At 37.3% G+C, this 14,536-nt stretch overlaps 1 protein-coding gene across 5 annotated transcripts in view; it reads right to left on the reverse strand.

The window, feature by feature from the left end:
* GRM5 (glutamate metabotropic receptor 5) overlaps nt 1-14,536 on the reverse strand; it is a 582,464-nt gene that overhangs the window by 14,553 nt on the left and 553,375 nt on the right. For 3 of the 5 annotated variants that reach the window (XR_010121538.1, XM_055283195.2, XM_055283196.2), the window contains exon 9: nt 6,098-6,193. The exons of the other annotated variants lie outside the window; for them this stretch is intronic. Coding sequence is in view for 2 of the 3 variants with exons in the window: in XM_055283195.2 (XP_055139170.1) it covers nt 6,098-6,193 (96 nt within the window). In the remaining variant the exon portion in view is untranslated. The remainder of the gene's footprint in view (nt 1-6,097; nt 6,194-14,536) is intronic. 5 annotated transcript variants of the gene reach the window in all.

Raw genomic sequence — 14,536 nt, forward strand, 5'->3', positions numbered from 1 at the left:
AGGTAGAGCAGGAATGGGGTTTCCTTCTCCCTGGAAGAAGATGGATAGAAAGAGAAATGAAGGATAATCCAGATAGAAACACAGCATGTCTTAAGTCTTAAAATGTGCTGTTGTAGAAAATAGTCAGCATGTTTGGAGACTTGTATATCTGGGATGTCTGAAAAGGAGAACATATGTACATAAGCAGAAGGAATAATGGTCAAATAGTTAGGTTAGGGTTAGTTTATGAAGAACCTTGTATTCTGAGTGCATGAGTTTGTATTTTTTTTCTGGGTGGCTGATAACATAGTGATTATAGTGTGTGAATTGCAGAATCAGACTGAGTTGGGCTCTAATATGGGCTTTACCAATTTTTTAAAAAGATTAAATGAGCAATCATGCAGATAAAGCATTTGACACAGTGTCTCATGTATCTAAGTACTCAATAAATGTTGGCTGCTTTTATAGGCAAACATGGAAAAACATGAATTTTAAAACAGGGAAATTATATCATTGAATTTATTCTTTTGTTATCATTAGATTTTGTTTTACTTACTTTTCCAGAATTGATTTTTGAGCAAACAACCATGGTGGCAGGGTAGAGAAAGACAAGACAAAATAGTAAATACATAAAAAACAACCTTTCTAAACTGGGTGGCCTTGGATAGTAAGAGCACATGCTAAAATTTATTGAATGCCTATTGTGTGTCAGGCAATATGCTAAGTGCTGTACTTATATAATTGCATTTAATTTTCACAGCATCATAGTAAGATAAGTGCTATAATATAATCTGACGTTTATAGAAAATGGATATTAAAGAGTTGAAATGGCACTCCGAGGTCACACACTGGCTAGTGCCAGAACTAGATATTGAAGTTCCTTCGATTTTAGATTTTTCATGAGATTGCTCTACTGTGTATGTTATTTTATTTCCCTGATCCTCATTTTCCTGTGTGTAGCATGGAAAGAAAAAAATTATACCTTCTTTATATGTTCTTGGGAGAACTTAATGCAGAACCTCCATGAAGGGACTAGTATAGTGTGTGATACATGGTAATCATAGCAACGTTACTAATTCTTCTTCTTCTTATTATTTTTTAGAGTATGTTAGAATATTAATATGCAATTGACTTTGGAGATAAAGTGAAGATTATTGTAGAAATTCTAATCTGTTCTCAAAAACCAGCTGGCTTTTATTGTCTGTACTGGAAAGGCAGAATCTTTCTTTTATCTATGGAGTTTAAATTATATAACTATATGCCTTACACTTTCTGAATACTCAATTTAGATCTGTTATTATGTGTTATTCTGTTACTTTTAATTCTGTTTGTACTGGTATAAACTATAGCATGTGATAAGAAATGGGGACTTAATCTGAGGCATAAACTCTCCTGTGTTACAGGGGTTTTATATTGCATTGCAGTTATCTGTTTTTCTGACTGTTTCTCAGTAGACTGCAGATTTTCAAGGGCATTAGTTATATCTTGGTCATCCATTTATCTCTAGAGTCTTTTGAGTGCTTGGTTCATAATAGGTGCTTAATAAATGAGCTTTACCTGAAGGAAGAAATAATTGAATGAATGAAAGGCAATCCTTACACAAGACATTATATTTGGGGCTATCTGAGGTCCTACTCATTTAACAAGGACTATTATGACATGACTCTTACCAAATTCTCCAAGGTTTTATTAAACATTTATACCTACTAAAATTAGATGCTGCATATCACAGGTGAAAATCAGTTACTCAACCAATTGAAAGTTAATAGTTCGCATAGCTTATATCACAAAAGAGTAATAATAATAATTCTCTTTTTGTTCAAAAATAACCCCATACCACCCTCCTTCCTTCTGGCACTGGTGGGGGACTAGAGATCTATTTCATTTGACTGAGGGAGCCCTTCCTCAAAGATAGACTAGGAGGCTCAGAATGTCTTTGTTTCTCCTACATGGCCTACAACATGAGCACATCAGAAAGCAGATTCCAGCCAGGAGTGGTGGCTCACGCCTGTAATCCCAGCATTTTGGGAGGCCTAGGTGGGTGGATCACAAGGTCAGGAGTTCGAGACCAGCCTGGCCAACATAGTAATACCCCGTCTCTACTAAAAATACAAAAAATTAGCCAGGCGTGGTGGCGGGCATCTGTAATTCCAGCTACTCAGGAGGCTGAGGCAGGAGAATCGCTTGAACCTGGGAGGCAGAAGTTGCAGTGAGCCAAGATTGCACCATTGCACTCCAGCCTGGGTGACAGTGCAGACTCTGTCTAAAAAAAAAAAAAAGCAAGCAAGCAGATTCCAAGTACTCCAATGCCATGCCCCTGCTGACACAGAAGATAATAACATTCAGTGTTGAGGTTTCAGTCATTCAGTCATTCCTGAGGCTGGACCATCTTGCCAGGAACTCACATGGTAACAGGGTTTAGAGAATTTCAGTTCTTAGAGCCACCTCCCTGTTTAGGACTCTCTTTCACTTCTCCTGCAAATCAGGAGGATTCTGCTCTGAATCACACTTAGACTGTCCACTGTGAAAATATGAAAAGATGACAAGTTATACTATATTCAGACATAAGGTTAAAAAAAGCCTCTTCACATAAAGGGAAAACAGCAACATATTTCAGGAAGCTAGTATGCTATGGGTACATATTATATTCTCATTCCTTTCCCAGCACGAGGGTTGAGGGAGGAGGGCAGAAGTAAGGAAGCATCTGTCTAAGGCCCTGCTAATGTTACAGATCAGAAAATAGTGCTCTGCTCTGCTTCAACTGTAAACACTGTGAAATGCTTTCTTTCCCCACCAGGCAACTGGGCTCTGGGATAATCATCCTAGGCACGAATTCATAGAGTACTGTCCATTCTACAGCTTCATTATAGAAAACAGGCAAATGAGATGCAGAGTGACACTCTTGGTTTTCTGTGGTTGTTTGAGCTCCCCTTAACCCCTCCCTGGAACTAGTTATTCAATAATGGCCACAGAATAGTCCCAGATATTTGCAGAGTAAATGTGATGCTTGGCTTTGACTCCTGGAAGCAATGGGGGGTGGAGTAGGGATGAATTACAAAGAAAGGCCTTATTAGTTGACACTAAAAGTACCTATAAAAGTCTCATGTACATAGAGGTAACCTTTCTCCAGCCCTTCTATTCAATTCCTGAGTAAGCAAATTTGGATTAACTACTCCAACCCCTTACTTAGAAACTGCTTCCATCACAGTTATCTCCTCTCTGATATCTTTCTATTAATGTTCATTTTAAACTTATTTCTCCTGGATAAATATTATGTGTGTGCTGGCATGTGTGTCTGTGTTTATGTGAACAAATGTGAAGTTGGAAAAGAAGATACCAAGACCTTGTGAATTTTGACCTCTCTTTTCATACGTCTCTAGGCCTTTTCTACTCCCTAAGGGAAAGCTTAAGCATGGCAGGTCTCTCCTCTCTCTCTCTCTTTCTCTCTCTCTCTCTCTGTATGTGTGTGTGTGTGTGTGTCAGTTTTTATATAGTGCTAAAGAAATGAGAAGGAAGAGATACTAGGAAGGGAAGATCATTTGTTTCCAATTAACTCTGCTTATCTGTGTGGCTGAGGTGGATGATCTAACACAATTGTATTTATTGTAGCATGCATTATTCCCCTCTCCTCCACCAGGATATACCAATGTAATAAGCCTTTCTATTATCTCGGCTATATCCAAACAAGTGAGGAAACAAAAATTAAATGATATCTTGCTGTTGTAGAGAAACTCAGACCATTCTTGCTGGAGATACGTCAAGTGATTACATTTGTAGATCTGGACCTGACCCAGGGAAGCCTGGTATGTTTATCTGGGATCTCCTACTCTCCGTGTACTACCCTCTCTGTCCCTTTCCCCTCATTCTCAATCAAGACAGGCTTGAGCAAGTCTAATTTCTGGGATGATCAGATCTAAAGCTCTAAGTATTGACTAAACACTGCTAAGAGCATCGCATGGCATAATTGAGACCAAATGCTTGCCACAAACAGCTCCATGTCATCTCCTACATGAATGGATTACTCTAAAATATCAGTTCATGCACTGGCTACATTGAGATGACTTAGGAAACTTGTTACATGACACATTCCTAAGTTGTATTGCCCAATATTTTGCCTCAGTGTGTTTGATAGTCAGCTAAGTTTGCCAGGTTTGGGAACTCCAGTTTTAGACCTCAAATTAGAAGTCACTCTGGGAAGAGCCCTTGAGCACTCATTTGGTGAAGTCACTTTCACCTTGTCCAGCTTACTCTGGTGCTGTTTGCCTAATTTTCAAGGACATGAATTATGCTACTCTGTTATATCTAAGTGGAAGGAAAATAGGAGCCCCAATAGCATTCTGTTGAGTCACTCCCACAAAATGATCCTCCGAGACTCATTTTGCAGATGAACTGAGATCCAAAGATAGCTGTATAAAGGGATTGTAGGCATAAGGCCATCAGATACACCAAAGTGCACACATATATGCCTACACATGTACACACACTATCATTGCCTTGTCTCGGAGAGCCGTAGACAAATTTGGCCAAGCCCTTGGCCAGGGCTATTAAGAATGATTGCTCAAACTGTATGCTGAACAGTTCTGGGCACCATTTTCATAGACTGCAAAGTGAATAGTCCTCCAGCAGTTGTGCAATATGGTGGGCCTTGGAAAAATTTAGTCATTATTTTGAAAATAGGAAGGAGCCCACCACCGAGGAAGCAAACACAATGTTTGTGGTGAAATTTCAACAGGATGATCTTCTTGTTATGCAATTAGGTCTCAAGCTCTGCTCTCAGCACATGGACACACATATGCACACACTCTACTTATTGAATTTTTCCTTTTCTCTAATCCAGGATGATTTGCAAAAGTTTTCCTTCCATACCTCTACACCACAGATGGATTGAGAAATGTCACAACAAATTAGAAGTGAAGAGTTAAGTCATGGCAAGTGACTCCTCAACTCAAGACTCCTTCAACATTCTAGAACTGTTTAATGTCAATCTTGACTGTCTTTGTCTCCAGGCCCTTTTCTTTTTTCTCTCTTTCTTTTTTATTTTTGAGATAGAGTTTTCGCTCTCGTTGCCTAGGTTGGAGTGCAATGGCATGATATTGACTCACTGCAACCTCCGCCTCCTGGGTTCAAGCAGTCCTCCAGCCTCAGTCTCCTGAGTAGCTAGAATTACAAGCGTGTGTCACCATGCTTGGCTAATTTTCGTGTTTTTAGTAGAGACGGGGTTTCACCACGTTGGCCAGGCTGTTCTTGAACTCCTGACCTCAGCTGATCCACTCGCCTCAGCCTCCCAAAGTGTTGGGATTACAGGCATGAGCCAACGTGCCCGGCCCCAGGGCCCTTTTCTTAAAACCAAATCCCATGCAATAAAGCACGTTTATTTCATGCAACACAGCTTAGTTAATGCTTATAGTTCCAAATACTCCGGTTTACTAGGTACAACTCAATCGCGAGTGCCTAGTATAAAGGAACATGCACAGCACAGCAACAGAGAATGTTCATCACCAAACACAAGGAAGTAAAGGAGATGCAAAGCTATGGTAGCTAGAGGAGGATTAGCTTTCCTGATTTCAGTTCGAGAAAAGCCACTTGTCTCTACAGTCCACTAGTTTGGCAAGGCATTTGCCCTTGGCTGTGAGATGATGTTACATTCAAAGTAAGGTATATTAATTTCCAGGCTTGTCCAGGATCAGGGGCTGGAGTCTTCCCTCAATTGTATTCCTTTCCTTAAAACCAGTTCTAAGCTTTTGCATTTGTTTTATTAAGTGATTGGGTAGCCCTGAAATATGAATTTCCTCCAATCTCTTCCACTTTGCAAACTCCAGAACCATTTGACCAATAAGTTAAAACCCAGAGGAGGACTGACTGTGAGCTAAGGCTTCAGACATGCAAAGCGCACAACCCTGGGAAACAGCAGCATCTGGGACAGGAGGCTCCCATTACTACACATGAGGACATCATAGGTTTTGCAAATCAAACACACACAGAAAACCAGTAGTAGCCCAGGTTGGACACACTGTATGAGTTGCACAGTTGAGTGAGGACCCAGACCAGGGAGCCACCTGTTCCTCTAGCTTGCATACATTTATTTCACACCACCTCAGGCCACTCATAGTTTGCTTACCTGCTCATTGTTGCTCTCCCACCATTCCCCATACTCCCTTTGGGGGTGAAACACTCTATTTCCGACTTGTGCTGGGCCAGTCTCCTGTCTTTGTACCTGGTGAGCATGAACAAGGACAGGAGCAAACAGAAAGACGTGATTGTGTGCTTAACTGCCAGGCTGAAGAAGGGCCGTGACTGTGGAGATGGTCACCCTGTGCCAAAACGGGGGTTCCTGCTTCTCAATGCAATGACCAACCTGTGATACTTATTAGATGAATGTAATGGCATATGGACAACATCAGGGATGATGTTGTTACTTTTTGGTTAAACCACATTTAACCCATTCTTTCACATTGCCTATTAAACTGTGAATATGTCACATTTAATAGTCAATGGTAAAAGGTGTGCAATTTCTAGCATCTTAGAAAAAGATGAATATCAATCAATACATTAGAATCTATTCAGTGCTTACCATGTGTCAGACACTATGCTAGAACTTTACCTAAATTGTATCCTGGCAACAGCCCTGGGCCAGAGGCTTTGTTTTCATTTCCATTTTACTGATGAAGAAACCTAAGATTATAGAGGTTAAGTAAATTAATCAAAGATTAGTTAATTAAGTAAGTGGTTGGGCTGGATTTTGAATACAGGGAATCAAAGTTTAGAAATCACACTTTAGCCATTATAATGTGTTGCCTTCCATTATCAAGTTTTTAAGCTAATTATTATCTTGAGCAAGGCCTCATTGAGTGATACCATTCTGGGTGTTGTTAGACATTGGTAATAACAGAGGAGAGAAGACATGTTCTTTGGATATTAAAAGTTTCTATAACCATTAAGCTAAAGTTTGACTGTCAGTATTGGGATGCTGCCATTATTTTTGTATTATAATTGGCAGTTCACTGCCCTTTGAAGATACTAAATATTTCATCTAAAATAAGTGATGAGATTCCCAATATTACTCTTCTACGTGGTGCATCAAGATGGGTTCTTGTATTTCAATGACAGTTTTTTGAGCTAACATGATTTCACAGAAATAACCTCTTTTACTCATTGATTCGATTATGTAAGGTTGTTGAAAAAGAACTGTTATTTCCATTTGCCAGATGAGGAAGCTAGATTTACTTAACTGACTTCGTGAAAGTCACAAGCCTCATCAGTAGAGAATAACCACCAGTAGAGCTTGCAGGGGCCCAAAGCTCTTAAAGGTTTTATTACCTTTTCGCTAATTAAACTAGAACCTGGTATAATACCACTTCATCCACCTTCCTGGTATCCAATAGGCTATGATAAAAGGAGTTACTGTAATAAGACTTGTTTATCTCAGTACAGTCACACTCTTTTTATTTTCCTGCTGTTTCGAAAGTAGTATAAAATAAAACAAAATGCATAAAGTCAACATCATTATTGATCCTGGGGCAGAGGCCTTCCTCTTAACTTTTTTCCCTTCTAAAATGTTTAAAGTATCTAGTATTTGAAGAAAAATGGCTTATTACATCAAGCAAAATGAATTTAATGGATTACCTATTTAACGGACATTAGTTGAGCATTTATTAAATCCTAGGTAATGGACTTTGCACTACAGATGTAAAGATAAGTAATCTGCAGGCCTTGCCTGATAGAATTTACCTAACAGTAGGAGAAGGAAGGAAAGAAGAAATACATACACAAGTGACTTTAGGTGTAGGCATAAAGAAGAGAGGAAAAGAACTTAGGGACTTTGTTAAAGGAGGTAAATCATCAGACCAAGCTAGATTGAGTAGACTTAATTTTACTAAGAAAATACCTTAGAAGTACCAATGGCCAAATGATGCTCAATGTTTCAATGCAAAGTATTTTGTGCTTATTTGTGAATTGGATTGTTCAACCAAAATACTGCTCTACAGCTCAAATTAAAAAATATTGATAGAATAATAAATTATTGGTGGTCATACAGTTCCTTACAAAGGGATCCTTAACATATTTTTGAATATTTTCTGTTAGGCTAATTGTGAATTAATCATTAAATATTTCACAGATGAGTTAAGAAACCTACAGTCTTCATGCTTATAAGCTCTTCTCTCTCTTTCTCTTTCTCTCATGACTACACACTCTGCCAGGTGACCTCTGTTTATGAAATATGGAATAGATCCTAAGCATCCTATTCTATCTATCAAACTCTAACCTCTGTGAAGAAAAAGGAATGCTTACACACTGCTGATGGGAATGGAAATTAGTTCAGCCACTGTGGAAATCAGCTTGGCAATTTCTCAAAGAACTTACAGCAGAACTACTATTTGACCCAGAAATCCCATTACTGGGCATATACCTAAAGGAATATAAATCTCTCTACCATAAAGACATATCCATGTATATGTTCACTGCAGCACTATTCACTATAACAAAGTCATGGAATCAACCTAAATGCCCATCAACGGTAAACTGGATAAAGAAAATGTGGTACATATACATCATAGAATACTATGCAGTCATAAAAAGAATGAGATGAGGTCCTTTACACATGGATAGCACAGGAGGGCATTATCCTAACCAAACTAATGGAGAAACAGAAAAACAAGTACTTCATGTTTTCATTTATAAATGGGAGCTTAACATTGAGTATGCATGGACACAAAGGGAAAAATAGACACTGGGGCCTCCTCGAGGGTGGAGGGTGGGAGGAGAGTGAGGATCAAAAAACTACCTACCAGGTACTATACTTATTACCTGGGTGATGAAATAATCTGCACATTATACCCCTGCAACACACAACTTACCTATAAAACAAACCTGCACATATACCCCTGAACCTAAAAGTTTAGAAAAACCATAGAAACAAGACAAAAAACAAAAACAAAACCTAACTGCTTTTGGTAAAAGCTTTCACTGACATATAAAAAAGAAAATAATGAAAATTCTAAACAAACAATAATAACAAAACTCATTTTAAAAATGTGAGCAATGTCTTAGACCTTTTGGAACTTTCAAGTAGTTTTTATATTCAATGCAAGCTGAAAATGGCATTAATACAGAATGGGAAACTCATCATTGCTTTCAGATAGGACCCTTCTTGCCTGTCTGTACCTGTAATTATATTCACCAAATATTTAAATAGACCATGTTTTTATTCATTCACTTACTCATTGTCCCATTTACCAGTAATATGCTGTTCAAAGTTACTAATAGCTTTAATAGTCTCAACTGTTGAGTTCAAAAACTCAACATTTTTTTCCAGTTGAGTTTATTTTAGAAATATGGAATTGTCAATTAAAAATAGTTTAAGCTTTTCAGAATTTACAGCTCATGGAATATCAATTTTAAAATTTCATTTCTTTTACATAATAAATTTATATATCAGACACTAAAACAGCCATACACTCATACTTGCAAGGCACTGTTTCAAGTGCTTTGCAAGTATTAACTCACTTTTCAAATGAAATGTTTAATTTACTATAGTTATATTCAAAGTTATAATAAAAAGTAATGACAAAATATTGAGCATGCCAGGCTCTTTGCTGTACACTATTGTAAATTATTAAAACAGCCGTACAAAGCAGCTGCTATTATTCTCATTCTGAAGAGGCAGACACTGAGGATCAGTGTCAGTAAGCCCAACATCATGTGGTTTATGAGCAGGGAGCCCAAGGTTAAAAATCAGGTTTCTCTGGTTCTAAAGCTCATGCTATTTCCAGTAATTTTTCCTCTAAGTGGCAATGTTACTACGTTTAAAAACAAAATTACAAAAGCTTATTATTTACCTTTTCTCTTCTTGACCCCGTTTTGCAAATAAGTAGCAGAGTTATCAAGCACAGGCAGTAGAGAATCTAGTGACAGGACTTTACATTTTGTTACTTCATTTAGGTCCCTATGCCTGTACCAGGCAGGTTTAGTTTACATCATTCAAAACCGTTTACTGAATAGTCCATGTGCTGGGCACTGTGATAAGGAGCATATGGGTGATTATGTCATTGATAAGGTCACAGTCTTGAGTGAGAAGATGAAATGTAAGCAGATAATTTCCAAACAATGTAAGAAGTTTTATTATAGAAACAAATACAAGAAGGGTTACTTAACCCATACTAGATTGGCAGAGAACACTTTAGTGAGATATGATACGTGAGACAAATCTGAAAAATTGAGCAGACATGCACCATGAAGAGAAAATCAGGTGCAAACATGTAGAGAGGTTTAGCAGCATGGTGCATACTGGGAAACACTGTTTAGTTATTTTTATTGTAAGAAGTATAAAATAGGAGGTCAAAGGGGAAAGCAGATGGAGAAGTATATAAAAATGATGAATTTGCTTGTTGATTATGAGATGTCATTGTGGAATCCTTATGCTAGATAAAATATGATCAGAGTTGACATTTAGATAATATGCAATGGACTTGAAGGAACAAAACTAGAGATAGAGAAATACTACTACAGTTATGTATGTGAGAGATGATAAGCTAATGCTTAGGGTAGTGATGATACAGATGAAAAATAGAGCACAGTCTCAAGACTATTTAGGAGGCAAAAATGAGTAGGATTTATTGGATGATGAGTATAATAGGGAGAAGTATAGAATGATACCCCAGTTACTGTGTTGGATGGTGCAGTTAACTGAGTTAAGAAAATTCAAGAGAAGGAGTATATTTGGGGAAGGAAATAAAAAGCTTCATTTTGGAATATTTGATTGGAGATGCTGGTGCGACATCCAAGTAGACATATTCAGCAGACACATGAGTATAAACATTTGGAGGTTAGAAGATTGTTACACACAGGGGAGCTCTCAGCATACCGATGGTTACAAATACAATGAGAATGGTTGAAAATATTCAGAACAGGAAAACTATGTAGACAGTGGAAAGAAGAGGTGAATAGCCATGCTCATTCTACCTGTCCAAAAACTTTCATAACACTGTTAGTGTAAGCATTCCCTTAAAACATTTACTGAAAAAAAAATTTGCTGAGTACCTTGTATATGCTAGACATGGAGTTCAAGGCTCTTCAAGCTTATAAACTTGCGAGTTTTCTTATAAACTCTGGATTTCTAGATTTATACCTAATATAGCTTTGACAATTTAGTTTATAGGCCAGAAGCTTGGCATGAAAAACTCTCACAATAGATTTAATAAATTTCAGAATGACTTATTATGAAATAAGTTTTGCTTATCTTCTGTAAAGATTTTTGTTGTTGTTCTTCTTCTTCTTGTACCTTCTTTGTCCAGGAAGTTCTAGCTCTTCTGTACCGTGTTCTATAAGAGCCTATGTTCATTTGGTAAATCTAAAAGATGTGCAGGTAAGAATAACTTAGGATCAGATAGTAAATGTAATTTTCCATTATTATTTGGATCAAAAATGTCATTTCTTCACCTCAATTCCTCTTTCCTACCAATACCTACCGAATATTGGATTACTGAAATTTCTGTATTGGCTACGTGATTCAAAATGCATAAAAGCGTGCAGAATGAAGTGAAAGATTAGAAGAAAATAAACGAGTTTAAATAATAAATGTGTATATTAGGTGAAATAGCAGATAGATGGAAAATTATGACTGAAGCTGGCAGAAAAAGAGAGATTTTGATATTGGAAATAATGATGCCTTATGTGGGGCTGATCAAGTTTGAGTAAGTGACCAGGAATAGGAACATTAAAATGTATTAGAACTGGGAGGAAGAAAGAAGCTTGGTACTCATCTGTCCTTTATACAAGCACTAAATTCACTCAGAATGATAGCCGGGCTTGGGATAGACAGAAGTTCTTTATCCAGAAGTTGGCAGTAAATAGTAGTTATAAACGAAGCTAAAAGATAGAGGGATAACTAGATTCCATGAGTCTAAATTCAATCAGAGCTTTAATTTTCACATTTTTGTGTGTAAAGGTGTGAAATATATCTGGAAGCAGGGTTGAGTTGCTGACCTCCATCTCTGTGTCCTGTGAAACACGTGATATGGAAGAATAAGAAACTTTACTTGAGAGAGATACGGGGTAGAAATGTCCTTAGTAGGGAACTGGGTTTCAGTTTAAGAAAATAACAGTAAATAGAGTGTTTAGTGAAGCGGTTGAATAAGAAGGGGGGTTTGTCATTAAATAGGAATTATATACAGGGCCTCTATATGGTTTGGAAGGGAAAGGTCCAGTGGATGAAGCAAAGAGCAATATATAGAAGTAGAATTTACAAATGTGGTACAACTTATGAGATGCTAGGAAGATTCCAATGATGAATTCTTTCCTCATTTTTCTCTGATGCCAAAGAGCAAATGTTTTCCATCCTGTATGAGTGAGGACACTCAAGATGCAAATGCTGTTGTGAGTATCCCATGGCATACTGAGACATATTTTCTGATAGATATTGCAGACTCTCTGAGAACATATTTGGTTAGAAATGAGTGGAGAAAGAGCCTAAGTTTCCTAGAGAGTTCAAGAATGGAGGGGAAAAAACACAGCAAATGAGAAAGTTAAAGGCACCAGAGGCACATTTCCCTTACTCCAGTTTTGTCATAGGCTTATCCTGCTCCAGGTTTTGTTCTTTCCAGTAGATAAAACTGTCTTAAAAATAATTTTCTTTTGCCACTTTCTCTCTCACACCGACATCTACTATGGCCCATAGTCTTCCCCTTGAAGGAGCATTGTGCTAAGGCTTGTGAGCACTTAAACTTGTTTTCCATTCCTAAGCTAGCTGTCATTCAGCTTAGTGAAAACCACAGGGAGGTATTTTCTTATATGTGTAGAAACCACAGTATACCTATTTTACTTCATGCTATAATGCTTTAAAGTATTCATAGAAAAAACAGTATGATTTCTCTAAGAAGTCTGTGAAAGGGAGTTGGAAAATGTTGCATATTTCACATATGTCTTATGTGTAAATTTTAGTAACTCAATATAGAATGGACACTAATGAGGCAGAAGGGTAAGTCTGGGGAGTTAAGTGGGTAGGAGTGTGTTCTTCAAGGAAACCTCTCATTTAAACCAATATAGATGCATCCCATTTACAAAGCAAATTTAAATTCTCTCTTTCCTCAACTACTTTTTATTATTTAGAATAGAAGTATGGTATGAGCAGACAAAAACAATATGGGAGGAAAAGAGTCTTTTTGGCCAAGAAAGTGCCAAAAATAGTAAAAGTTATTGAGTGAGGGACATTTGAACTATAGTCATATGACAAGTCACTGTGAATGTTACAGAAAATCCTATAAGGGATTTTCATACCAAAATTGCAGTAAAGATGGCAGAGTTTTAAGACTAAGCTTGAGCATAAACATGGAAGCGCAGAGACTTAAAGAAAAATGACCACGCGAATAAACCCTAAACATAGTGCCTGCATTGTGTAAGCCCTCAACCAACATTTTCTGAGGGAATACCTCCATGAATAAATGAACAAAATGGAATTGTAACTTTAGGGATTATCAAATCTCCAATGGGATTTGCTGTTGTTATTTGTTTTGTTTTTAATAATAAATACAAACTGAAGACATTCTGTACATGTTGGTCAAGAGATCAAGGAAGATGGAAAATATTAAAGATGTTTACAGAAAGTGGTAACTAACGTACAGAGTTTTGAGATAAAGTAATTGTAGAAAAAAGAAGGAAAGAACAGACTTTTTTTGTAATCAGTCAGCATATACTGTGGACTCCATCTACAAAACATACCTAAAATCTGACCTTTTCTCACCAGTATTTATTACCCTGGCCCAAGCCAAAAATACCTGTTAAAATTGTTAACAGTTTCTCAAACTGGTTCTGCTTTGTCCGTTACTAAATTTCCCCAATCCAGACCAAACCCATTCCAACCTCCACCCAGCAAGCAGAATATCCTGTCAAAATAGAAATCTTTTCATATCATTCATCTGCTCAAAACGCTGTTAGTTACCCATTTCTCTGAGTAAATTATGAATTTTTTATCATGGTTTACAAATCCCTACACTTACCTCCCACTCCCTGACTATCTCTCTGATCCCAAAACTCACTTTTTCTCCCTTGCTCACATTGCTTCATCTACAATGATCTTCTTGTTGCTTGAAGACACCAGATATTCTCCCAGCATAATGTCTTTGCTTTGGCCATTTCCTCTGCCTTTAATGCTTTCCTTAAAAATATCCTGAAAGCTTACTTCTTTCAAATTTTTGCCTAAATGTCACTTTCTCAATACATCCTGCCAGACCACCCTATTTAAAAAGGCAACTACCACTCTACTCTTTTTGTTACCATTTCCTGCTTTTATCAGGAACACTTATCTAAAATAATTTATATTTTACTTATTTATTTTATTTATTCTGTTTTCCCCCAGTGGAATCTGTGATGCAAGCTCTATGAAGGCATGGGTTCTGAACTGTATGCTTCACTGCTATCTTTCCAGTGCCTATGATAGTATAGGTAATAATATTTATTGAATGAGGTATGCATGAATGACTGACAAAAAGGAGAATTAAATTATAAATTTCCAGGAAAGTTGCATAAGTAATGAGGAGGCAAATGTTAATCCCCAAGACAATGG

This window comes from Symphalangus syndactylus, chromosome 6 (assembly GCF_028878055.3).
Source record: "Symphalangus syndactylus isolate Jambi chromosome 6, NHGRI_mSymSyn1-v2.1_pri, whole genome shotgun sequence".
In the NCBI taxonomy this organism is placed as follows: domain Eukaryota; kingdom Metazoa; phylum Chordata; class Mammalia; order Primates; family Hylobatidae; genus Symphalangus; species Symphalangus syndactylus.